Raw genomic sequence first — 27,751 nt, 5'->3', positions numbered from 1 at the left:
AATTGCATTGAATCTGTAGATTGCTTTGTGTAGTATGGACATTTTGATGATGTTAATTCTTCCTATCTATGAACAGTATATGCTTCCACTTATGTGTATCTTCATCAATTTCTTTCTTCAGTGTCTTATAATTTTCTGAGTACAAGTGTTTTATCTCCTTGGTTAAATTTATTCCTAGTTATCCTATTTTTCTTGTTACAATTGTAAAATGAGAGTGTTCTCTTAGTTTCTCTTTCTCATAGTTCGTTATTGGTGTGTAAAATGCCACCAGCTTCTGAATATTAATTGTGCATCCTAGCAGGCCACTTTTTAAGTAAGGCTCAGTGTCATTTACCACAGAATGGGCTCCTCAAGTTAGGGCCCTTAAAAGTTGTGATGAGAGTGACAGCTAATTTTTAGTATCAAGACTCTTTGTGACTTGTTTCATCATGAACTGACCTGCGATGAGGGGCTAACTGAAAAATTACTTTGTTTTAATTGGACCATAATGACATCATCTCGGGGTGATAACCATGCCTCTCACATGTTGCTCAGCATTCTGGCTGACACGAGCCAGCTGGAAAAACAAGGGAGGTCTGACTTATTTTGGCTTGACAGTTCAAGTCTTTCAAAGCATGGAGCTCACCAGAGGGTGATTAATGGGCAATTACAGTGTTGCCACTGTTAACCCCACTGATCTGGTGACCACTAAGTCACTTCCAATATCACCTGCTAAGACTGATCATGGCTATATATTTGCACAGACAGCAGATATCCCTAAGCACAGGGCCCTGTGGACACAACATAACAACTGCCATTATCCTTGCCAGCCCTCTCCAAGCCCACATCCCACCTTCCTGCCCTCCCCTGACTACCAGCTCCCAGCTCTGGTCTCTCAGGTGCCACACCATGTGCCAACTTCCTGACATCTGAATTACAATCCCAGAGCGCCCTGTGCCCCATTTCTCAGGGGCTCAAATCCACTCCATGTTCAGCAAATGTTCACAGGGGTTCAGAGCCAATAAGTTAATGAGGGCCTTCTAGAGAGGTGATTCCTTAAAGAAGCATCTCTGACCAAAATAAGCAAACAAACACAGTCCCTCTCGCCCCACTGGTGTGCCTCAGTTGTTGAGCATCAACCTATGAACCAGGAAATGACAGATCGATTCCTCGTCAGAACATGTGCCCAGGTTGCAGGCTAGATCCCCAGTGTGGACATGCAGGGGGCAGTCGATCAGTGATTCTCTCTCACCATTGAGAGAGAATCAGTGATTCTCTCTCTCTCTTCCTCCCTTCCTCTCTGAAGTCAATAAAAACAGATTCTTAAAACAAAAACAAAACACAAAAATAAACGCAGCCTCTCTCTCACAAGTACCAATGACAGACTCCAAGCAGGCGGCCTGAATGCAGTGCACCTTGTCCAACTGGGAGCCACTTCCGAGGGCAAACTCTCCATCATGGGGTAGAGGCCTCCCAGGTGGCCTCCCGCTTGCCAGCTGTTGCCAGCTGTGAGGTCACAGGGCATGAGCTTCAGCAGCTGGCCGGAGAAGGTGGCGGAAACCTTTTGGGTGGCATGAGGTATCTCACTTTTTTCCAGAACCTGGCCTTTGCACAAGGTGACTGCGCTGTGAAGTCCCTGCTCCACTGGACGGACCCGTGCTTCTGTCTGAGATATTGGATCGACTCTGGCATGGATGCATAGCTCTCGACTTTCTCCACCTCAATCAGAATGGCCTTCATCCCATCCTGGATGAGAGTGTTGTAGATTGCAATCTGTTCTTCTGACATGTTCTTTAAGAGGTCAAAGCCCAGCGGTTCAGGAACTAAGATGATGATCAGTCGCCTGCACAGCTTAATGTTCTCATCGATGACAGTGGCCACAGCTGCACAGAGAGAGAGAGAAGCAGATCTCATGAGTAAAGCAGCCTGGATCTTAATGCTCTTGAGGACAGTAGAAATGGACCCTAAGAATGAACATTAAAATAGACATGACTTAGCAATGGACTAACAAGTTGTTTTTTGACATCGTCACCCTCTCTGTGAAAACGTCCTACTGTCCCTGAAGCATTGGTCCTTTATATTCATGAATCACATGTTTTGATAGTTAGTTGTTGGTATGTCACTTTCCTCAGCTCACACAGGCGTGAACTGCTCAGAACAGGGTCTGATCAGGCCTAGTTTTGCCATACTTAGCTGGAGGTCTGGTATAAGATGATGAACATATTTTTTTAAAATAAATGCATTTTAAAAGAATAAGAAGTTAGCTCAAATGTCATTTTAATCTTTATTCGTGTTTTCCTCTTATGCTTTATAGCTATTTAAATGACCAGGATTTATATACCCTGATGGTTTCTGGTGGCTGAAATAAGTTGGTCTTTTTCAGAATAAAGACCAAGTTTTATATCCTCCTTAGTCTTAGAATATATGAATAGATAACAGCCTCCCCAAAAGCAGACTTTTTATGTTCGGTTACTTTTTTTTTTTAAATATATTTTATTGATTTTTTACAGAGAGGAAGGGAGAGAGGTAGAGAGTCAGAAACATCGATGAGAGAGAAACATCGATTGGCCGCCTCCTGCACACCCCCCACTGGGGATGTGCCCGCAACCCAGGTACATGCCCTTGACCGGAATCGAACCTGGGACCTTTCAGTCTGCAGGCTGACGCTCTATCCACTGAGCCAAACCGGTTTTGGCTGTTTGGTTACTTTTAACATTTCTAGAGCCTAGGACACTACCTGGCACATAGCAGTTGCTCAATAAATATTTGTTGGATAAGTGAGTGAATGAAGATGGACCCACTTATGAAAGGAGAGCTCTTCCACATGTTTATCATAAGCACTGGACTGAAGTTTCGTTTCCTCATAGAGGGTGATCTCAGAACATGGGAGGGTCTGGGCGGAGATATAGCTGTGGTCTCTGTGGGTGTAAGTAGCCTGTAAATCCAAAGTAGTTAGAAAGCTTTAAAAGCGGCCCAGAATAAGCCACTTCCAACTGCAATAAAGTAGTAATCTTGGTTCCTGGTGACGAGAAAATGAGACTTATTTCAAATTTCAGCCATTGACTGTATAGCCATCAAAGGGGAAATCTTTGTCCTCTGAGTGTCTAATCCAGTGGTTCTCAACCTTCCTAATGCCGCAACCCTTTAATACAGTTCCTCATGTTGTGGTGACCCCCAATTTCATTGTTACAAATTGAACATAATTAAAGCATAGCAATTAATCACAAAAACAATATGTAATTATATATGTGTTTTCCGATGGTCTTAGGCGACCCCTGTGAAAGGGTCGTTCGACCCCCAAAGGGGTCGCGACCCAAATGTTGAGAACCGCTGGTCTAATCAGTACTGCTTAAGGTTATACTCGTTTAATTCTCTCAACCAAGTCAGGGAAGCATTCTTATCCCCATATGACAGATGAGCCACCTGAGGTTCAGAGATGTCAGCTACACAGCCCAAAGCTATACTGCTATTAAATGAGAGAAGTAAATACCTCTTCTATTTAGTAGGGGAGGGGTAGGGGTTGAGGGTTGGAAAATCCACTTTAAACATGAGCTTATTTACATGCTCCAACTGAAAAAATACTCAGCAGTTAGTCTCAAGGACATCAGGGCAAGCGACCACTTTCAGTCTCTGTGCCACCTGTGCACGTGGAAGGGTTTAAGAGGCCTATGCCACCCACCACCTGTGCACATGGAAGGGTCCAAGCCTATGCCACTCACCACCTGTGCACGTGGAAGGGTCCAAGCCTATGCCACTCACCACCTGTGCACATGGAAGGGTCTAAGCCTATGCCACCCACCACCTGTGCACATGGAAGGGTCTAAGTGCCTATGCCACCCACTACCTGTGCACATGGGTGGTTTAGTCATATCCTTGCTCAGAGAGTCACGGTGTTTCAGTCAGGGTCTCTGTTATCCTGTTGTAGGAATGAGCTGAATGGGAGAGGGGAGTGGGATCTAAGCTCCCAGCTCAGGTGGAGAGCTGGGCGGTGGAAGACTTCCTATGGTTCAGTGGGGAAGGCAAGCAGAGTCCCTACCATTTGTAAAGTGAAGGAAGGGAAGTTTCCGTTAATTTTTTTATTCATTTTTGTTTTTCTACCTCAGTCAACACATACCTTGTCCAGGAAACTCATCCCTGCCCAATATAAATAGCTTATATCCACACTGCCTCTCCAGCACCTCGGGCAGAGCCCTCAGAACCAGCGTGTCCACATCAGAGCTCCGGCAGTCGCGGGGAGGCTTGGGGTACAAGACGTACGCATCATACAGCTTCCCGTCTGAAAGAGAAACGTGGCGAGCTCATGGAACGAATCCTACCAAGTCCTTCCTACATGAACAAGGTGGAAATTGGAGTTGCTACCAAGCTGTCCTCTTCGCTCAGGTCTGATGGCTTCAGAGTGCTCAGCTGGCTGACTCGGTGCCAAGCATTGCTGCTCTCAGCATCACATTCCTTTAACACTTAAATAATTCACTCCACTGGCTTCTTGCTTGCATGGTGTCTGAGAAGTTGAGCATAATTTCTATCTTTGCTTCTCTATGGTTAAGGTGACTTTTTGCCTCTGGCTTCTTTGGGGATATTTTTTCTTATCTTTGATTGTCTGTAGTTTGAAAATAATGTGCCTAGGTGTATGTGAGTTTTTTTGTGGGTTTTTAAAAATATTTACCACACTTGGTGTTCTCTGAGCTTCCTGGATTTGTGGTTTAGTGTCTAACATTAATTGGGGAAAATTCTCAGTCATTACTGTTTCAAACATATCTCTTCCTTTCTCTCTTTCTCCTCCTTCTGGGACTCTCTTTAGACTTTACCCCTTCTGTGGTTGTGCCACAGTCATTTTATGTTTAGTTTAGTTTTGTTTTGTTTTACAGTCTTTGTTCTCTTCACTTTTCAGTTTGGGGGGTTTCTACTTAGTTATCCTCAAGCTCAGAGACACTTTGCTGGGCCATGGCCTATCTAACAAGCCCATCAGGCAGCCTTCACTTTTGTTATACTACCCCCTGTGGTGCAGCTGAAAAGAATTGGAAGCAAGAGTCTCCATCAATGTCACTGTCGATGGATCCTGTGCAACAGAGTGCTGTTCTAACGGCACCAGGTGAAGTGGGCCAAATTCTCACAATGTAGCCCCACCGGTGAATCCCATCATTGAAACTGCACACTACTCTACAAGGAAACCAAGCAGCAGACTCTAGGAATTGGCTGTGTCATGCTAAGAACTCAAGCACCATAGCACATCATCATGTCAGAGTGAGCCAGTGTATACTGACCAGCCACAGGCCACAGCCACTGTGCTCACAGTGTACAGATGAACAAGACCCAGATATACAATCAGAAGGCCACTCATGAATGTAGAAATAGCATGCAGCACTGTAAGTTAGCAAATGGCTGAGTGAACAGAAGAGACCCAGCAGTTCTCTTAAAGGGCCAGGTACACAAAGTTACACAGTTCCTCTTCTCCTGAGCACCAGCTCTGGGTAGCAGCTTTGGGGGATCCAGGGACATATGGGTAGCAACTGGATTAACTGGCATCAGGGCAGGAACTCAGGGGTGGCTTTCTCGCAGACAGGGGTGCTCATAGGTGCCATTGTCCCCCATCCCAGAGCTGACTGGCAGCCATATCTGAGTTTCCATCAGCATGGCCCACACTTTTTGCCCCACCCTGGTGTTTCCCTGAGACCCTGTCCCATCCAAATTGCAGCCCCACTCAAGCTGTTTGCAGAGGCTTTTCCATATGAATGGCCTGTCCTGGCTCAGGCTTCAGACTTTGCTAAAATTTCTCAAACAAGCAGAAGGCCTAAGACCTGGCACTAGCACCAGCCTGCCCTGCTTCACAGCTTGGCCTCACCTGGGCACTTCCAAGCCCAACACAAGTAGCAGTCATTGCAGATCTCTCTGTAGCTCTTGAGGGATGGCCCAAGCAGTGGCTGAATTTGTACTTCCCAGGAGGCCCTAGAGCCAATGCACCCAGTGGGCAGCTTCAGACCACACCAGATTACAACTGTACACATCCACAAGCAACACACTCAAGGAGAAGACTCAGTGAGCACCAAACCCACTGAAGCACGTCCTACTTCATAAGGGTATCTCCTGCACAGCAGCTTTTCCACTATAGTGACAGCTGTTCCTCACAGCCAATTGGCCTAGAAGTCAACTCCTCCCAGTGACGCCAACAGCAATCAAGGCTCAACTACAAGACTGTGCTCACAGCCCACACAGGGGTGCACCTAGAGTGCCCAACTCAGGTGACTGGGGAGGCTGAGTCACTGGGCCCTACAGGACACCTACTACACAAGGCCACTCTACCAATTCCAGGAGACATAGCAGTTCTACCTAATACATAGAAACAAATACAGGGAAGCAGCCAAAATGTGGAGACAAAGGAACATATCACTAATGAAAGAACAGAAGAAATCTCCAGAAAAAGAAGTAAATGAAGTAAAAGCAAGCAAATTACTAGATAAAGAGATCAAAAACATGGTTATAAGGTTACTCAAGGACATTCATGAAAGCTTCAAGGGACTTAGTGAGACTTTAAAGAATCTTAGTGAGAATTTCAGACATGAAAAAGAACCAGTCAGAAATTAATCATACACTAACTAAAATAAAGAATAATTTACAGGGAGTCAACAGTAGAGTACAGGATTATGAGAATCAAATCAGTGATTTGGAATATGAGGAAGAAGAAAACAAAACACACCCAAACAGAACAGCAAAAAGAAAAAAGAATCCAAAAATATGAAGAGAGTGTAAAGAGCTTCTGGGACAACTTAAAGCTTACTAACATTTGATTATGGGAGTGCCAGAAGGAGAAGAGAGAGAGCAAGATATTGAAAACCTATTTGAAGTAATAATGGTGGAAAACTCCCTCTACTGGTGAAAGAAATAGACTTACAAGTCCAGGAAGCACAGAGTCCCAAATAAGAGGAACCCAAAAAGGACCACATTAATTAGGACACATCATAATTAAAATGCTAAGGGCTAAAGACAAAGAGAGAATCTTAAAAGCAGCAAGAGAAAAGCAGTTAGTTACCTACAAGGGAGTGCCCATATGACTATCAACTGATTTCTCAACAGAAACTGCAGGCCAGAAGGGAGTGGCAAGAAATATTCAAAGTGATGAATAGCAAGGACCTACAATCAAGATTACTCTATCCAGAAAAACTATCATTTAGAATTGAAGGTCAGATAAAGACCCTCACAGACAAAAAAAGCTAAAGGAGTTCACCACCACCAAACCAGTATTACATGAAATATTGAGGGGTAATACACACACACACACACACACACATACACACACACACACACATACACACACACACACACACACACACACACACACACACACTAGAGGCCCAGTGCATGAATTCATGCACAGGTGGGGTCCAGCTGGCCCAGCCACAACTGGGGCGGATCGGGGCTGGGCCTGTCAGGAGGAGGAGAAGGTGGGAGGTTGGCTGGCTGGCCTGCCCTGATCAGGGCCAGGCCGGCTGGTAGGATGGGCTGTGGGTGATTGGTTGGCGGGTCCTGCCTCCAATTGGGGTGGAGGGGCTGATTGGGGTAGGGCCACTGTGGTGAGTGGTTGTGGGCAGTGGGATGGCCAAATCCACCCTCAAATGGGGTGGGGGGCCGATCAGGGGTCAGCAGCTGTGGGATGGGCCAGGGGAGGTTCGCCAGCCAGCTCCACCCCCGACTGGTGTGGTGGGGGGTTGGTCAGGGGCGGAGCTGACTGGGGAAGGGGCTGCAGGCTGATCAGGGTGGTGGGGTCTGATCGGGGATGGGGCTGGCCGTGGGAGGGGCTGTGGGTGGTTGGCTGGCCAGCCCTTCCCGTGATCAGAGTGGGGGGACCAATCAGGGGTGGAGGGGCAGCAGGCCAATCAGGGTGGTTGGGGTCCATCGTGGCTGGTGCCAGCCAGAGGGAGGGTCAGCAGGCAGTTGGCCAGCTGGCCCTGCCCCTGATTGGGATGGAGAGGCCAATCTGGGGTGGTGCTGGGTCGGGGGAGCGACTGCTGGCGATTGGGGTGGTGGGGGCCAACATTCTTGCAGTCCCTCCCCCCAACTGGCCCCACCCCCTATTGAGGTAGTGGGGGTGATCAGGGGTGGGGCTGGGCAGGGGGAGGGGCTGCAGGCCGATTGGGGTGGTGGGGGCCAACATTCTTGCAGCCCCTCCCCCAAACTGACCCCACCCCCTATTGGGTGGGGGGATCAGGGGTGGGCCGGCCATGGGGAGGGGCTGCAGGCCAATCAGCGTGGTGGGGGCCCATTGGGGGCAGGACCAGCCATGGGGAGGGGCTGGTTCCACCCCCTATTAGGGTGGGGGTGATCAGGGGCGAGGCTGGCCTTGGGGAGGGGTTGTGGGGTGGTTGGCCCACTGCGTTCTAGTCACTGGATTTTTATATATAGAGATTTGTTTATTGATTTCAGAGAGGAAGGAAGAGGGAGAGAGAGGTAGAAACATCAATGATGAGAGAGAATCACTGATCAGCTGCCTCCTGCAAACCCCCTACTGGGGGTCAAGCCTGTAATCCAGTCATGTGCCCTTGACTGGAATCGAACCTAGGACCTTTCAGTTCGCGGGCTTATGCTCTATCCACTGAGCCAAACCAGGTAGGGCTGAGGGGAGAAGAAGAGGAGGAGGAGGAGGAGGAGGGAGTGGAAGAAGAAGAAGAAGAAGAAGAAGAAGAAGAAGAAGAAGAAGAAGAAGAAGAAGAAGAAGAAGAAGAAGAAGAAGAAGAAGAAGAAGAAGAAGAAGAAGAAATTATTAACAATAAAATGGCATAAATACATATCTATCAATAATTAAATCTAAAAAATAGAACCAACATCATGGAAACATGGAACAGACTGACGAATCTTAGAGGGAAGAGGGGAGGGGTGGTGGGAAGAGATTAGCCAAAGATCTTATATGCATCTTTGCATTACCTATGGACACTGACAATAGGATGGTGAGGCCTGGGATGGGGCAGGAACCAGGTGGAGGGGGGAGAGGGGTGGGAGAGGGACGTCTGTAATACTCTCAACAATAAAGATTTAAAATAAAGTAAAAAGAAAACAGGAAAAAAAAATATGACTCTTGCAAAATTGTCCCCAAAAAGGCCATGTGCTCTCAGGAGCGACTGAAAGGTTCCCATGAATAGCACACGAGGAAGGACAGAATCGCGTTTCCTTCTAACACAGCTCACTTTAAAACCTGCCCAAGATTTGTCATAACTGTCCCCTGGCTTGATTTTGCCATTTTTCCTTTGTTTCCATGTGTTCACTGTACCTACTTGGGTTTTGGTTGGACTTGTTCTGTTTATGGGAACTTTCTCACAAATACACAGCCCTTAAGGTGTGTACGTCGGTCTGCGTGCTTTGTACACATGCACCCCTGGCAGGAGGGTTTGTAAAGCGCCTCCTATGACTGAATGGAGAATAGACAGGACCCGTGGACTTTAGCCAGGCCTACGATGGGAACCCACTTATAAACTGACTTCTACACAAGTAACGATTAGTCACGCAGAAAGCCTGACTAATCCCTGGGATAAATGCTCCGTCACAGAAGGGCAGCTTCTCCCTCCTCATTGTGTTTGCCATCCATTGCTTCACAGGCGCCCAGACAACCAGGCTGTCCTCCTGGAAGGAGGCTGCAGGCAGCAGGGACTCCGCGCCCAGCACCGGCTGGCTGTCCAGGCCAGCACTGCCCGGGGGCTTTCCCGATAGCACGCAGAGCTGAGCTGTGGAGAACTTAATCACAAAGTGCCATAGACTTTTATGGATTAAAAAAAACCAAAAGAGGAAGAGGATCACTGGCTGACTGTGGGTTCCCATCTCCCAATCCTCAGCCCCAGGGCGGGGCTCTGAGCCTCTCCTCCCTCAGGTCAGGGGGGCAGGGCGAGTCAGCCTCCCCCCTTCTCCTGCTGAGCTGGCCTCACTAACCGGGACTCACCACCCTCCTTCCTCAGCTCCTGGAGCCACGGAGTCAGGGGGTGACAGTTCGGGGAACTGGGCTGAGCTGCCCGTCCAGGACGACAGCAGTGAGCCGTGCACAGCTGGCGCTCCCCTGCCAGCCTGGAGCCACAGCCAGGATTCTGCAGTGTCATTTGTCATCATAAAAACAGCGGGGTCTTTTTGGTTGCTCAGGGGCTGCCACGTTTGAATTCTAAAATTTCACGCAGAATAAAGTCCAGGTTAGGACACGTTCGTTTTATCAAACACGTGGGCAGCTCTGTCCAGTTATTCTCCATGCAAAGCAGACACTTGGAGTAAACAATGCCGCCTCTGAACAGGGACTGGGAAGACTAAGACTCGCTCCAGCCCGCTCTCCCCGCCCCTGCGTTCCTGCGCCCCTGCTCTTGTGAGCACCGCGAGGTGTGGACCGGAAGACTTACTCCCCTGTCTCTTCATGCCCGTGAGCCGCACATGGCCTTGTGCCTTCTAGTCATCTTTCCACCCAGTCAGGGGACCTGCCGCAGTTTATTACTTTACTCAAGGCCGGAATAGGTCACGTCCATTCTGAGCCGAGTATGCAGGGTGAGGCAAAGTGGGTTTACAGTTATTTGTAAGGAAAATAATACAATAATTAATAAATATTAATACAAGAATACGCTGTGTTTTGTGTACTCACAGCTGTAAGCCTCCTTTGCCGCCCCCAGTATATCGCAGTTAAAACCACACGGGGTGGGGTGGGGGTGGGGTGGGGGTTGGGGGGAACGCTGGCTCCTTCGTGTTAGGGTCTCACCCAGGGCTTCCGAGCTGAAAGCAGAGGCAGGGCCCAGACCCAGCACCCACTGCAACCTCCAGGCAGACCGGCCGGCAGCTAGCCTTGACCTCAGGCACGGGGAGCCCAGCTGTGCCCAAGTCCTGCCCAGGGCCTCTCTGGACTTCCATTCAGCTGCTCCTGCAGCACCCTGTGAGACAGGGCTGCTCTGCTTCCTCCTGCCTCCCTCCCTCCTTCCTTCCTTTTTCTCATTCCCTAACTAAAAGGAGAGAACATCAAATACTGCACCACAGGCAGCAGGGTGTCTCCCAGCACCCATCCTGCACACACAACCATCCTACCCACACACCCATCCTGCCCACACAACCATCCTACCCACACACCCATCCTGCCCACACAACCATCCTGCCCACACAGCCATCCTGCCCACACAACCATCCTACCCACACACTCATCCTGCCCACACAGCCATCCTACCGACACACCCATCCTGCCCACACAACCATCCTGCCCACACAGCCATCCTGCCCACACAGCCATCCTACCCACACACCCATCCTGCCCACACAACCATCCTACCCACACAACCATCCTGCCCACACAGCCATCCTACCGACACACCCATCCTGCCCACACAACCATCCTGCCCACACAGCCATCCTGCCCACACAACCATCCTACCCACACAGCCATCCTGCCCACACAGCCATCCTGCCCACACACCCATCCTGCCCACACAACCATCCTGCCCACACAGCCATCCTGCCCACACATCCATCCTGCCCACACACCCATCCTGCCCACACAGCCATCCTGCCCACACACCCATCCTGCCCACACAACCATCCTACCCACACACCCATCCTGCCCACACAGCCATCCTGCCCACACACCCATCCTGCCCACACAACCATCCTACCCACACACCCATCCTGCCCACACAACCATCCTGCCCACACACCCATCCTGCCCACACAACCATCCTACCCACACACCCATCCTGCCCACACACCCATCCTGCCCACACACCCATCCTGCCCACACAGCCATCCTGCCCACACAGCCATCCTGCCCACACACCCATCCTGCCCACACAGCCATCCTGCCCACACAACCATCCTACCCACACAACCATCCTATCCACACACCCATCCTGCCCACACAACCATCCTACCCACACACCCATCCTGCCCACACACCCATCCTACCCACACACCCATCCTGCCCACACACCCATCCTGCCCACACACCCATCCTACCCACACACCCATCCTGCCCACACACCCATCCTGCCCACACACCCATCCTACCCACACACCCATCCTGCCCACACACCCATCCTGCCCACACACCCATCCTGCCCACACACCCATCCTACCCACACACCCATCCTGCCCACACACCCATCCTACCCACACACCCATCCTGCCCACACAACCATCCTACCCACACACCCATCCTGCCCACACAACCATCCTACCCACACACCCATCCTGCCCACACAACCATCCTACCCACACACCCATCCTGCCCACACAACCATCCTACCCACACTCCCATCCTGCCCACACAACCATCCTACCCACACACCCATCCTGCCCACATAGCCATCCTACCCACACACCCATCCTGCCCACACAACCATCCTACCCACACACCCATCCTGCCCACACAACCATCCTACCCACACACCCATCCTGCCCACACAACCATCCTACCCACACACCCATCCTGCCCACACAACCATCCTACCCACACACCCATCCTGCCCACATAGCCATCCTACCCACACACCCATCCTACCCACACAACCATCCTACCCACACACCCATCCTGCCCACACAACCATCCTACCCACACATCCATCCTACCCACACAACCATCCTACCCACACACCCATCCTGCCCACACAACCATCCTACCCACACACCCATCCTGCCCACACAACCATCTTGCCCACACAGCCATCCTGCCCACACAACCATCCTACCCACACACCCATCCTACCCACACAACCATCCTGCCCACACAGCCATCCTGCCCACACACCCATCCTACCCACACACCCATCCTGCCCACATAGCCATCCTACCCACACAGCCATCCTGCCCACACCACCATCCTACCCACACACCCATCCTGCCCACACAGCCATCCTACCCACACACCCATCCTGCCCACACACCCATCCTGCCCACACACCCATCCTGCCCACACAGCCATCCTGCCCACACAACCATCCTACCCACACACCCATCCTGCCCACACAGCCATCCTACCCACACACCCATCCTGCCCACACACCCATCCTGCCCACACAGCCATCCTGCCCACACAACCATCCTACCCACACACCCATCCTGCCCACATAGCCATCCTACCCACACAGCCATCCTGCCCACAGAACCATCCTACCCACACAACCATCCTGCCCACACAACCATCCTACCCACACACCCATCCTGCCCACACACCCATCCTGCCCACACACCCATCCTGACCACACACCCATCCTGCCCACACACCTATCCTGTCCAAACAGCCATCCTGCCCACACACCCATCCTGTCCAAACAGCCATCCTGCCCACACACCCATCCTGCCCAAACAGCCATCCTGCCACATACCCATCCTTCCCACGCACCCATCCTGCCCACGCACCCATCCTGCCCACGCACCCATCCTGCCCACACAGCCATCCTGCCCACACAGCCATCCTGCCCACACACCCATCCTGCCCACACACCCATCCTGCCCATACAGCCATCCTGCCACACACCCATCCTACCACACACCCATCCTGCCCACACACACCATCCTGCCCACACACCCATCCTGCCCACACACCCATCCTACCACACACCCATCCTGACATGCACCCACTGTGCTAAGGGCAGTTCCTGGATGAAGAGCACTTTGCTTAAGGAGCAAGTTCCTTCTTTTGCTCACACCAGTGGATGTGCGATCCCTTTGAAAGTCTTTGCAGTGGGACCTAGGGATCTGCCCCCTGGGTCGCTCAGGCCTCAGCGGGGTGTGGCCGACAGTGCAGGTGCCCGGGAAGGCACTTGGCAGCATGAAAGTCCAGGGAGAGGCCGGCCTCTGCATGTGCCGCGACATAAGAGGCAGCTCGAAAGCAAGACCAAGTGTTTTCAAATGGCCACACGGTGAGCGAACACCTGCACTTACCTGCTATGGTCCCGGCAGAGTGGAAGGCACTTCGATACCAGAGCACAATGTCGATCCTAAACCTGCTGGACACGCACAGGACAAGCGCAGCGGCGCCCGTGATGGCCAGCAGCCCGCCGATCAGGTACGCTCGCCAGTCTGGCGCTGCGAGGAGAGCAGAATAACACAGTCAGTCCTGGCTTCCTCACAGGCCCCCTGCAAAGGCCAGGGATGCATTCGATGTCAGTGAGGGAATGGTGACTACTCCTCCCTCGCTAAGTCATAGGCCTGAGCATAGAGGGCTCTGGTCTGACCCTGAACTTCAGGAAACAGAGCTCTGAGCCTGGAGAGGGTGGTGCTGAGGCCCGTTGCATGAGGGTGCCACCTCCCTATGAAGATGCCCCCAGGAGGACACCCTCCCCCAGGAGGACATGCCCCGTGAGGACGCCGCCCCGCATGGCACTGTCCGCACTCCACATGTGAAGCCAGCATCGTGCTGGAAAGCCCCGCAGCAGGCACTGCCACACATTCTTGATTATAATGTTGCTATAATTGCTACTCAAAATTGAGCAGCAGGACTCGTGCCATAAGTACAGAGCTCTCAGTTGCCTCTGAAGCCATCTCTTTTGGCTCCACAAGACTGGCCCGGAGCCAGGGATGGCCCCAGCCTCTAGGCGCCAGCGCCCACCCAACCCGCCCCAGCCTCCGGGGGCAGCACCCACCCAACCCGCCCCAGACAGACTCCGGGGGCAGTGCCTACCCCAGCCCGCCCCAGCCTCTGGGGGCAGCGCCCACCCAACCCGCCCCAGACAGACTCCGGGGGCAGCGCCCACCCCAACCCGCCCCAGCCTCCGGGACCAGCTCCCCGGAGGGCGGACGTCCTGCGCTGTTAGGTCCCTGCAGAGCGATTATGGAAAAAGTTGTGGGCAGCACCTGACCGAGGAGCAGACCAGTTCCCTGAACGCTGTGTCCACAGAAACACGCTCCTTCCTACGTGTCTGATAAGAGGAACAGCCGCTTTCTTCCTCACCACAAGCCACACCAGTGCTGCCAAAGGAGGCGGCTCCCAGGACAGAATAAGAGAGAGGGAAGGACGGGGAGAGAAATCCTCCCCATTCTGGGGACCTACCCCACACACCACTTTTTCCATGGACCCTTCTTGATCCTCCAGTCCCCAAAGAAGGGTGGAAGGAAGGGAGGGACTCACTTCTCTGGATTTCCAAAGCACTTTCACTTTAAAAGGGCCATCACCACCGGCCTAGGCCACACTCTGAGGCCAAGGACATGCCCAGCCAGCACTGCAGGTCTTCAGTGCGTGGCCCAGGGAAGCGATGTCTGGAAACATTCTGCGTCAGGACAATGGCAACCACTAACTCTGCCCCAGCACGGCCCGGGGGCCTGCCTGCAGGGTGCTGGTGCCATCTGACCCTGACCACTTCTTTGAGCCTCTCCTTCCTCATCTTAGATGCTGCTGCCTTCCTCCCACCCTCCGTGTCTTGGCCCTTTCCCAGCTCTCCGGACACCGAGGCCCCTCTCCCTTCGGCTCTGTTCTGGGAACCCTGACTGCGCAGCCAGGGGTCTGGGTATCGTAATGGCCACACTAAGGAGACCATGCTCACAGTTTATGGGACTCGGAAGCCCTTGGTAAGTAGGCCGGAGCGACGGCCGGAGGTTCTTGAGCTGACCAGTCGCTGCATTCAGGAGCAGTGACACCCTGTTTTGTAAATGAGCTAAAAGACGCTGAGATTGGAAACGGAAAACAAATGGCAGTGCAGAGGGAGTATGAGCTTTGAAGCTGGACGAAGTGGGAACCTCGCTGTTGAGACATCAGGTGCCTGTTGAAGCCCATCAAGGAGGTGCTAGCCATTGGGCCCACATGGCTACCGCCAGCCTTAAGCTGAGATGGTAGCTGAGAGTAAGTGATTAGGGAAATTCCCAGAAGGGTGCACCCAATCCAAACAACTTTCTAGTGACCCTGCTTCAGGCTCAGATTCAATTGGGATGTGTCTTCTACAAAAATAAGGAAGTCAAGTGGAGAAGCTGCAGCCTTACCTCTGGCCCCAAGCAAACCCACAGAGGCTTGGATTTAAGAGATAATGTTTCTAAAAACTCAGGGAAAACAAAATGAAACGCACGTGTCCAAAAAGACATTGCACGTGAGATGTGAAGTAAGTGTGGACAGGAACAAAGATGCATGTGGTAAGCCCAGACTTCTCAGCTGGCCTACAGCAAAGATGACAAATTACCCTCTTCCCTCCTGCATGACCGGCCGCTGTTTGCTGTAGCGGCCTTATTCCTCTGAGCCAGGCCTTTGCCTCCCGGTGGTCGGTGGTCGTGTGTAAGTCAGCGCTGGCATGAAAGTCTGCACTGGAGGAGATGCCAAGATGGCTGCAGAGCAGCTGGCGCTCCATCCATTTCCTCCCAGCCCCTGGCCACACTTGCAGCTAAATTAGAGAGCAATCAGCTTGAAAAAGCAGTTGAGGTGCAGCTGATCTGAAATATTATAACCAAGGAGCATGAAGGAAGTCAGGAGGACCCTTAGGGGTGTTAAGACATGGAGAGGGCAGGTAACCTAATACAGCTGGTGGCCAGGAAGTGGGGGCGGGGGAGGGATCCTGGCTGTGGAGCTCCCTCCTCCAGGGAGCATGGGTCTCAGCCCCGTGCAAGGATCCCCAACCCACAGCAACAGAGACAGGAAGGGGCCTCTGTGGCCTGGGGCGTGGCAATTAGTGGATATTCTGTCCACCTGGGAGACTCGGCAACACCAGCCAGGGAAGGGGAGCTCCTCTTCCACCACCAGCCAGGGAAGTTTGCTGCAGTCTGTGACTGTGGAGAGTCCACAGGCCACGCCACCTGGTGGAGGGTCTGCCAGTGCACTCAGCAGTGACCTTGAGGGGCTGTGTTCTCTGGGAGTGAAAGGGTGAGGGCTACGCCCTCCATCTTGCCCCGAATCCTCCATTTTTGGGCAGAGCCATGTGCTCAGCAAAGAGCTCCTTTCCGGAAGAAGCCCAAGCCTCTGCTAGCCACACCTAGGATTCCTTTAAACTAACCAATGATAATCAAGGGAAGTGTGCGCCATAGATACGACCACATCCTGTGTAACGAGGCACCGACTTGCACCTGGCCAATCGGCAGGGCCCACAGTCCTCTCTCCTCCCCTTACTATTAAACCCCTTTTTCCTACGGGGCTGGCACTCTTGTCTCGCCGCTGAGTTGGTAGAGGCTGGGAGCCAAACCCGGGTTTGTAATAAAGACTCTCTGCTTTTGCATCGGACTCGGCTGGCTCCCTGTTGGTCTATTGGGGATCTTGAAATCTGGGCATAACAGGAGGACTGTGGGCAGAGAGCCAGGCAGGGGCTAAACCATGTGGCCTGGGAAGGAGGATGGGTCTTGCCCACACTGAGTGCTGGGCAGCACCACTCCCCCACCTGCTGACACTCAGTTAGCCTGTCCTGCTTGTTCCGCTGCTCAGGACCTAGAGCTGGAAGTGCTCACCAATGCTCTGTGGTGAGACACGCAGAGAAATCAAAGTTCTGCTCAGGGACGATTTCTTTCACCTGCTTTCCTGGTCCCACAGCACCGAGGTGCAGGGAGACATGCAGAGCGAGCACTTAAAGACTCTGCCTCCAGGGGAGGCTTCTGTCCAGAAGCCAGGAGGCCAGGGATAGGCTCTCGGGTTGCATTGAAAATTGAAGGGAAATAAAGTGCTTCCAGACACCGACAACAAAAGGTTAAAGAAGTTCGTTACCAACAAACCAGGATTGCAAGAAACCCTAAGGGGAATGCTGTAAGGAGGGAGAGAGAGAGAAAGGGAGAGAAACACAAGCATAAAGAAAAACAATTGCAATAAATAAATACCAATAAATAATAACCTTAAAAGTAAATGGATTAAATGCTTTAATCAAAAACATAGGGTAGCTGAATGGATAAGAAAACATTATATATATATATATATATATATATATACTGTCTATAAGAGACCCACCTCAGAACAAGGGACTCACACAGACTGAAAGTGAAGGGATAGAAAAAAATTCCATGCATGCTCTGGTCAGTGTGACCCAGTGGTTAAGAGTCTCAGCCCATGCAGCAATAGGCCACAAATTTGATTCCCAGTCAAGGGCATGTACATGGGTTGCAGGTTCAATCCCAGTCGGGGAGTGTGTGGGAGGCAACAAATCAATGTATCTCTCTCACATTGATGTTTCTCTCTCTCTCTCTCTTCCCCCCCCCCTTGCACTCTCTCTAAAAGTCAATGGAAAATATATCCTCAGCTGAGGATTAACAATAACAAAAATATTCCATGCAAATGGAAACTAAAAAGTTAGGTAGCAATACTCAGATCTGACAAAATAGACTTCAAAACAAAGGCCATAAACAAGACAAAGAAGGCCACTATATAATACTAAGGGATAAGCCCAACAAGAGGATATAACCCTGGTAAATATATAGGCACGCATGTGCGCGCGTGCGCGCACACACACACACACACACATTATTTTTTTAAGACAACTCTTGGTGGACTTTAGGGGAGAGCAACAGAATTACAGTCATAGAAGGAGACTTTAACACCCCACTGACATCACTGGATAGATCTTCCAGATAAAAAATCAACAAGGAAACAGAGGCCTTAAATTAGACAGTAGATCAGATGGATTTAATTGAAATTTACAGAACATTTCATCCCAAAGCAATACATTCTCATCTAATTTACAATGAGCATTCTCAAAGATAGGCCAAATGTTTGACACAAAATAAATATTAACAAATTCAATAAGGTTGAAATCTTGTTAAACATCTTCTTGGATCACAGTGGCATGAAACTAGAAATCAACTACAATTTTTAAAACCCTCAAAAATTTTCAAAAAAATGGAGGCTAAATAGTGTTATTAAACAATGAGTGGGTTACCAATGAGATCAAGAAAGACATAAAAAATTACCTGGAAACAAGTGAAAATGAACACACAACAACCCAAAGCTATGGACACAATGAAAACAGTCCTGAAAGGGAAGTTCACAGCATTGCAGGCCTCGCTCAAGTAGCAATAAAAATCTAAAATAAATAACTGAGCCCTATGCCTAAACCAACTACAAAAAGAACAACAAACAAAGCCCAGAAGAAGTAGAAGAAAGGAAATAATAAAGAGGAGAGTGGAAATAAATGACATAGAGACTAAAAAAAAAAAAAAAAAGTAAAAGATAAATGAAACCAAGAGATGGTTCCTTGGAAAAACAAATAAGGTTGATAAACCCTTAGCCAGACTCACCAAGAAACAAAGAGAAAGCACCCAAATAAATAAAATCACAAATGAAAGAGGGAAAGTAGCAACTGACACCACAGAAATACAAATAATTGTAAAAAAAATGGACAATCTGGGCAAAAGGGACAAATTCCTAGAAACATACAATCTTCAAAACTCATTCAGGAAAAATCAAAAAGCCTCAATAGGTCAACAACAACTAATGAAGTTGAAGCAGTAATAAAAATAAAAACTCCCAGTAAACAAAATTCCTGGACCGATGGCCTCACAGGGGACTTTTATCAAGCATACAAAGGAAAACTAACACCTATCCTCTTCAAACTATTCCAAAAAATTCAAGAGGAGGAAAGACTTTCAAGCTCTTTTTACAAAGCCAGCATTACCCTAATTCCAAAATCAGATGAAGATACTACAAAGAAAGAAAATCATAGGCCAATATCCTGATAAACATAGATGCTAAAATCCTCAAAAAATATTAGCAAATTGGATCCAGCAATAGATTGAAAAGATCATACACCATGATCAATTTATTCCAGGGATGCAAGGTTGGTCAAATATTCACAATTCAATAAATATGACATATCACACACACAAAAAAAAACAAATGAAAGGTTAAAACCACATGATCATATCAATAGATACACAAAGAACATTTGATAAAATCCAGCACCCATTTATGATAAAAACTCTCAACAAAGTGGGAATAGAGGGAACATATCTCAGTGTAATAAAGGGTACATATGACAAACCCCACAGCCAACATCACACTCAATGGGCAAAAACAAAGTGTTTCCTTTAAGATCAGGAACAAGACAGGGATGTCTGCTTTCAGCACCTATTCAACATAGTACTGGAAGTCTTGGCCACAGAAATAAAAGGTATCCATATTGGAAAGGAGGAAACAAAACTGTCATTATTCACCAATAACATGATATTGTGCATAGAAAACCATGAAGAGTCCACCAAAAAACTGCTATATATAATATATGAATTCGGCTAAGTAGCAGGATACAAAATTAACATCCAGATCAGTGGCATTTTTGTACACTTACTAGAGGCCCGGTACATGACATTTGTGCACTGGGGGGTGTGGAGGTCCCTCAGCCCAACCTGCACCCTCTGCAATCTGGGAGCCCTCAGGGGAGCCCTCTCCAATCCGGGAGTTTCTGTCTGTCTTTGCAATCATATGAGCGAATTGTCTGAGATCCCAACTCAGTTTGGTTTGTTGCTCACAGAATAATAGAGGCTTTTTTTTTTTCTTTGCTTCATTGGTGGAGATTTCCTGGAAGTTTTAAGATATCTTCCCTTTAATTTTTCCTAGACACTCTGATTTTACGTATGTCTCTCACCTTTGCTTTCCCTCCATCCCCCACCACAACAGTAACTTGCCCCAGGCTCACTTTGCTCTAGTGCAGTGGTTCTCAACCTTCTGTCCCTTTAAACACAGTTCTTCATGTTGTGTCCCAACCATAAAATTATTTTCGTTGCTGCTTCATAACTGTAATGTTGATACTGTTATGAATGGTAATGTAAATATCTGATATGCAGGATGGTCTTAGGCGACCCCTGTGAAAGGGTCGTTCAACCACCAAAGGGGTCACAACCCACAGGTTGAGAACTGCTACTCTAGTGTCTAGGAGATCCGCCTGCCATCAGAACTACGATTCCCAGCATTCCGGGTGCTCCCCATGCTCTTGGTTTTCCCTTCCTGCTCTGTCTCCGTCCATGGCCTCCCACTCTGCCAAGTCCTCCAAGCTGCCAGCTCTCCCTCTCTGCTCTCCGTCTGGCAGCTTGGGGAGCCAAGTTCCCCAAGCCACTCCACTCTCTGCTGGCTCTCCCATTCTGCTCTCCACCTGGCGCCTGTGTATGCAAATCAACCCACCATCATTGGTGGGTTGATTTGCATACTCGCTCCTGATTGGCTGGTGAGCGTAGCGGGGGGACGGTCAATTTTACATGATTCTCTTTTATTATATGGGATAATGAACTATCAGAAAGAGAAAATGCCCTAGCCAGTTTGGTTCAGTGAATAGAGCACCTGCCTGTGGACTGAGGGGTTTGGGGTTCGATTTCGGTCAAGGGCACATGCCCAAGTTGCAGGCTCGATTCCCCTAGGGGGCATTCAGGAGGTTTCACTCTCATCATTGATGTTTCTATCTCTCTTTCCCTCTTCCTTTCTCTCTGAAATCAATAAAAATATATTTAAAAAAAGAGGTACTAAGAAAACAATACCACTTACTACTGCAACAAAAAATAAGGTACCTAAAAATAAACTTAACCAAGGAGGTAAAAGACCAATACTCAGAAAACTATAGGACATTGAAAAAGGACATAGAGGAAGATACAAACAAGGGGAAGTATATATCTCTAGTGCACAATGAACATTCTCAAAGATAGACCACATGTTATGACACAAAAGGAGTCTTAACAAATTCAAGAATGTTGAAATCTTGGATTGGAAAAATTAACATCATTAAAATGTCCATACTACCCAAAGAAATCTATAGATTCAATGCAATTCTGATTAAAATACTAATGACATGACTGATCACCCCTAACCACTCTGCATACCTGCCTGATCGCCCCTAACCAGTCATCTGCCTTCCTGATCACCCCTAACTGCTCTGCCTGCCTGTCTGATTGCCCCTAACTGTCTCTGCCTCGGCCCTGCCACCGTGGCTTTGTCCAGAAGGACGTCTGGAAGACGTCCAGTCTATCCGGTCTAATTAGCATATTACCCTTTTATTAGTATAGATAACCAAGATCTGGAAACAGCCCAAGTGCCCATCAGTAGACGAGTGGATAAAAAAGCTGTGGTACATTTACACCATGAAATACTATGCAGCAGTAAAAAAGGAGCTCTTACCCTTTGAGACAGCATGGAGGGACCTGGAGAGGATCATGCTAAGTGAAATAAGCCAGTCAGAGAAAGACAAACACCATATGATCTCACTAATATGTGGAATCTAATGAACAAAATAAACCAAACAAAACCAGAGGCATGGACACATGGAACAGACTGACAGATCTTAGAGGGGGCTGGAGGTGTGGGTGACTGGATGAAAGAAGGTGAAGAGAGTGGCCAAAGAGCATATACGCACAGCCCCCATCGACACAGACAACAGTGTGGTGTATGTCGGAGTGGGGGGGGGGTGAGCTTCCGGCAAAGGGAGGGGGAACTGGGGGGCATCTGTAATAGTGTCAACATTAAAAACAAAAGAAAAAGACAAAAAAGAAAATCTATATTGGTCATTTTTAGTCAAGGTCACTAAACAAAGAACTCACACTTCTAGGTTGAGGCCGATTTCAATGATAATTCCTTCAAGTCTTGTGCAGTCTCCTCCCCTATTCTCTCTGGGTGGCTCCTGAGTCCTCTGTGCTAATCCTACTCGAGGATATGCATGGAGGGCTGCCTCTCCACCTAACAACTCACAGCCTGAAATGTCCAAGCAGCATGATCTATGAATAGCTCCAAAGTGGGAACAACACAATGGTGACATATTTATAGCAGAAAAATCAACTGTGATTTAGTTCTTCAGTTAAATAGGACTCAGCAATAAGAATGAACTACGGCTTCCTGCTACATCACTGATGCAGCAATGAGCCCCATAGGCCTGAGCAGCAACATTGAAAAATCATGACACCCTTCTCTTCCAGAAAGTTCAGAACCAGGCCAGCAAGCAGCTGGCAATGCAGGCCGCCACCTGAGAGGTGGGAGGGAGGATGCGTCTGGACATGTGGGCTGCACCTGCTCAGAGATGACACTGAAGCCCTGAGAGTGGGAAGGTTATCAGGGATGAGGATAAGAAAGGACCGCACTGGTGACAGAGCCTCAAGAATCACTCAGGTGGGCCACCAAGAGAGACAGATGCACAAGACTGATTGGGGGAAACCATCAAAAATTACTTCCCAGCCAGCATGACTCAGTGGTTGAGCATCGACCTATGAACCAGGAGATCATGGTTTGATTCCCGGGTCAGGGCACATGCCTGGGTTGCGGCTTAGTCCCCAGTGTGGGGTTTGCAGGAGGCAGCTGATCAATGATTCTCTCTCATCACTGATGTTTCTATCTCTCTCTCCCTCTCCCTTCCTCTCTGAAATCAATAAAAAAAAAACTTAAAAATTTACTTTCTATGACAAGAGAAAGTCCTCGAGAAGAGTAAAAATGGATAATGGTGGCTGATAAGCCCAAGGCTTCTTCCACCTGTTGCAACCCAGAGAGTCCTCATGGGCCCAGGTGAGGAGGGGAGGTGCTGCGTGCTCACTCACGGCTGAAGCAGCTCGGGCAGAGTGACTATGGCCTCCAGGCCATGCACGTGCTTGTGTGTCAGGACTGCAGCTGTTGTGGACACATCCCTACTCCTTGTTATTGGAAGGGAGGCGATGGACACTCGGGAGGCCAGGGGCCAAGGCACATCCTATAGCTCCATACAGCACTCACTGAGCTAATGTTGATGTTAAATTCTAGAAAAACCTCTCGAGTAGGACTTGAGCTAGACACACGCAAGCACAGTTAAACCGATCACCAAGTCAAGCCCTCTCTCTCTTGCGTGCAGCTAGCCAAGGAAACAAGTTGGTATTAATAGAATCAAGGAAAAACGGTCTTGCTAAGGTGCACAGCAGCATTTTACACGGGTCTTCAAGCACCTCCCCTCGCCCGCTGGCAGTTTAAGCTGTGCCCCAGGTTATGATTACAGCATCTTGGTCTTCCCGGCTGTGTCCCCTGCCGTGGGCAACGGTAAGCTCTGCACGGCATCAGGAGAGCAATGTCTGTACATAAGTCTGAAGGCCTCTGCTCAGTGTCAGAATTCAGCCTCTGCAGATAATTTTAAAAGTTACCTGATAAAAATATACATAAACGTTTTATTTTCATATCAAATTATTTATAAAAAACCACCTAAAGGCTGAAAATCACAAGCACATGACTATAAACATTGAGCAATCAGGTTTGGTACAGGAACACCTGTTTACCAGAACTTTGGTGGAGAACATGTCACTGTTAACATGGCACTCCCCATGCATTCCACGTCTGATAACATGGCACTCCCCACGCATTCCACATCTGATAACATGGCACTCTCCACGCATTCCACGTCTGATAACATGGCACTCCCCACGCATTCCACGTCTGATAACATGGCACTCCCCACACATTCCACATCTGATAACATGGCACTCTCCACGCATTCCACGTCTGATAACATGGCACTCCCCACGCATTCCACGTCTGATAACATGGCACTCCCCATGCATTCCATGGCACTCCCCACACATTCCACGTCTGTTAACATGGCACTCCTACACATTCCACATATGTTAACATGGCACTCCCCATGCATTCCATGTCTGATAACATGGCACTCCCCACGCATTCCACATATGTTAACATGGCACTCCCCACACATTCCACGTCTGTTAACATGGCACTCCCCATGCATTCCACGTCTGATAACATGGCACTCCCCATGTATTCCATGGCACTCCCCACACATTCCACGTCTGTTAACATGGCACTCCTACACATTCCACATATGTTAACATGGCACTCCCCAAGCATTCCACATTTGTTAACATGGCACTCCTCACATATTCCACATCTGATAACATGGCATTCCCCATGCATTCCATGTCTGATAACATGGCACTCCCCACACATTCCACACATGTTAACATGGCACTCCCCATGCATTCCATGTCTGATAACATGGCACTCCCCACACATTCCACACATGTTAACATGGCACTCCCCATGCATTCCATGTCTGATAACATGGCACTCCCCACACATTCCACACATGTTAACATGGCACTCCCCACACATTCCACGTCTGATAACATGGCACTCCCCACACATTCCACATATGTTAAAATGGCACTCCCCACACATTCCACATATGTTAACATGGCACTCCCCACACATTCCACGTCTGATAACATGGCACTCCCCACACATTCCACATCTGATAACATGGCACTCCCCACATATGCCACATATGTTAACATGGCACTCCCCATGCATTCCACGTCTGATAACATGGCACTCCCCACACACCCCATGCTGGAGTTGCAGCGCCTGGAGAGCCTTCTCAGACTCACCCAGTACCTCATGCTGGGTTTGTCTGTGTCCCACCACCCTGCTGCCACATGCCTGCATACATGCCACCTGTCTTCCGTGTGTGTCCTTGCCACCATCGGAGCCTCTCAGCAGTACCTGGCCCACGGGAACATTACCTGGGGGCGTTAGCATGAAGTATGCCGCAGACGCACCAGCATGGCATGTGAAGGGATGGCCATAATCTTCCGTTTTCACTTCTAAAAAGGTTATGCCAACTGTGTAAACAGCATGTTCCTTAAAAGCAACGTGGGTTCTGTGAAAGAGGAGTCGATCATTAGTACATGAGTCATATCTTCCCCGACGTGTTTCATGACCCCTCGTCTGGAGAACCAGGTTCTTTCCTGAGACACTCCAGCCGCCGTGCACCTACAAATACTCCCCGAGTAGTTCAGTGAGGTGTGTGCACGGTGTAGTTCTAAAATGGCATTCTCTTGGGGAAGTGTGGTTCTGTTCACTGTAAACTCCCATCCTCCACCCTAAAGGACTCCCCTCTCCCTCTCCACGTACCCTAACTTATCTACACTGCAAGGCCCAACACACGTTCCCTGCCCTCTGACCTCATGAGTCTTGTTCCACATCATGCAATTCATACCATCATGAATGGGGCTCATGCCCTCAGTCAGCTAATGACCATGCACTGCTCCCCAAGTGTCCCTGTATTGCCACGTGTTTCCTGCTTAAGGCTGAAGGCCTCTGGTCCATCACGTGCCTGGGAATGAGGCTGGTTTTCAGTAGCAGCTGACAGAAATTGATCTCATTCCAGCAGGCCACGCCTCCCGTTCACCTCATCTGGAACGAGGACGCAGGAGAGTGACAATCTCTGAACAGTTGCTCGCCCACACATAGCACTGAGATCCTCGAGAGACAAAGCAAAAGGAGCGACGAGAAGGCAGGAACCTTCTCAGGCAGCAGAACTAACCCAATCACTGAACTGGAGAAAGTGCCGCTGGCTCGCAGAGAAGCCAGGACAACAAAACACCTACTCGTTTCCTTCTTGGACCCGCTTGGACTCTTGGTAGTACACGTCCACCCAAGTGCTGCCGACCCTCCAGCTGCGCAGGTTGGTGTTGTCCCTGGAGTCTGTGATGGTGCAGTTCACAGTAAGGGTGGAGCCTGAAACCGCAGTCACAAACACTCCATAAAAATTCTACCCTAAGTGACCTGCTTAACAAATACGCCCTGTTTCTGAGCCTTGACTACCTTCTCATCACCAAAAACACACTCCTGTGGTCAGTGCTGATCTGCTTTACTGGGCAGAGGTCACAGGGGCCCCGGGAGCTTGTGTCTTCACTGTTTTTCATCTATAGTGCCATCTATATTTTTTATGCTAGTCTAATTTTTGATCTTTTGTGATTTCTTCCAAAAGAAATCACAAATTTTATTTTCGAAAGTACATCATTTTGGCATTAGATTAAAAAAAATTGTCTTTATTTTTTAATGTCACTTCTGTGGTTTTATTTATAAACTAGTGGCCTGGTGCACAGATTCATGCACATTGAAAAGAAATTAATTAGAAGAAATATTTTAATATTGCTACTCTCCTTTTTTCTATAATAGAAGTGTCAGAGATTAAAGAAAATTTGTAAAATCTATATGAAAATGATACATAAATTTATTAATAAATAAACAATAACAATATGATATAACAACAACAAAGACATGATATAAAAACAACAAAACATGATATAAAAACAACAAAAACATGATATAAAACAATGACTGATAAATTGATTAAACTTATTCTAATATCTCCCTGTATACCACATTAAGAGTAAAAACACTTTCAGATTTCCTTGTCATGAAGTATTTACAACTTTAACTTTATCACATGCTCTTCGAATTCAAGAGAAAGCAACATATAACTGACCATGTCTGAAAATAGGTTCAGGTAGGAATATTTCTACTCTGTCTAGAGTTTCTCCTGTGATTTATTAATAGTCATCACATATGCTAGCATCATGGAAAACTGTCTTCGAATTGATTTAAATGGGAGGCCAGTATCAGACAGGGACAAATATGACGTAGGCGCAAGTCAACATTTATTTTTAAACTAGAGGCCCGATGCCCGAAATTCATGCAAGGGGCTTGGCCCTTGCAGTCACGGAGGCTTGCCTCGGCCCTTGCAGCCCTGGCTTTGTCTGGAAGGTTGTCAGGAAGGACGTCCAGCTGTCCGGTCTAATTAGCATATTACACTTCTATTATTGTAGATTGCCAGTGTATGTCTTATGTACCAGCCGGTCAGTCGGTCGGATGGATGGTCAGTTACTTAGCCTTTTATATATATAGATATTTCTTTAATTCATCAAAAGTGTATTTTTGTGTCTGTTATAAGATAAAGAATAAACTACATAGTCTTCAAATTTAACAAGTCATGTCAACTTCACACACATACTATAGTTCTCTTTCCCCGCACATTTTTAAATGCCCCAAATCTGCTTACTAAATTCCTATATATTTCAGCATCTGCTTATTGTTTTATGTTACTTTAACCTATTTGTATGCAAATATCAATATGCATTTATTATAACTTTATAACATACT

The 27,751-nt window shown here is 48.8% G+C and overlaps 1 protein-coding gene across 1 annotated transcript in view; it reads right to left on the bottom strand.

Annotated features, from left to right (window-relative positions):
* Window positions 1-1,364: 1,364 nt before the first annotated feature.
* Window positions 1,365-27,751, bottom strand: part of IL1RL2 (interleukin 1 receptor like 2) — a 46,892-nt gene continuing 20,505 nt past the window's right edge. Inside the window, exons 7-11 of the mRNA XM_036355413.1 lie at window positions 26,194-26,323; window positions 25,327-25,463; window positions 13,855-13,998; window positions 4,094-4,255; window positions 1,365-1,862 (exon numbers count right to left, since the gene is read on the bottom strand). Coding sequence (XP_036211306.1) covers window positions 1,510-1,862; window positions 4,094-4,255; window positions 13,855-13,998; window positions 25,327-25,463; window positions 26,194-26,323 — 926 coding nt within the window. The 3' untranslated portion in view covers window positions 1,365-1,509. The remainder of the gene's footprint in view (window positions 1,863-4,093; window positions 4,256-13,854; window positions 13,999-25,326; window positions 25,464-26,193; window positions 26,324-27,751) is intronic.

Source organism: Myotis myotis, unplaced genomic scaffold, assembly GCF_014108235.1.
Source record: "Myotis myotis isolate mMyoMyo1 unplaced genomic scaffold, mMyoMyo1.p scaffold_m19_p_22, whole genome shotgun sequence".
NCBI lineage: Eukaryota > Metazoa > Chordata > Mammalia > Chiroptera > Vespertilionidae > Myotis > Myotis myotis.
Note: the sequence above shows the minus strand (reverse complement) of the source record. Positions and strands in the feature narration are given on the sequence as shown.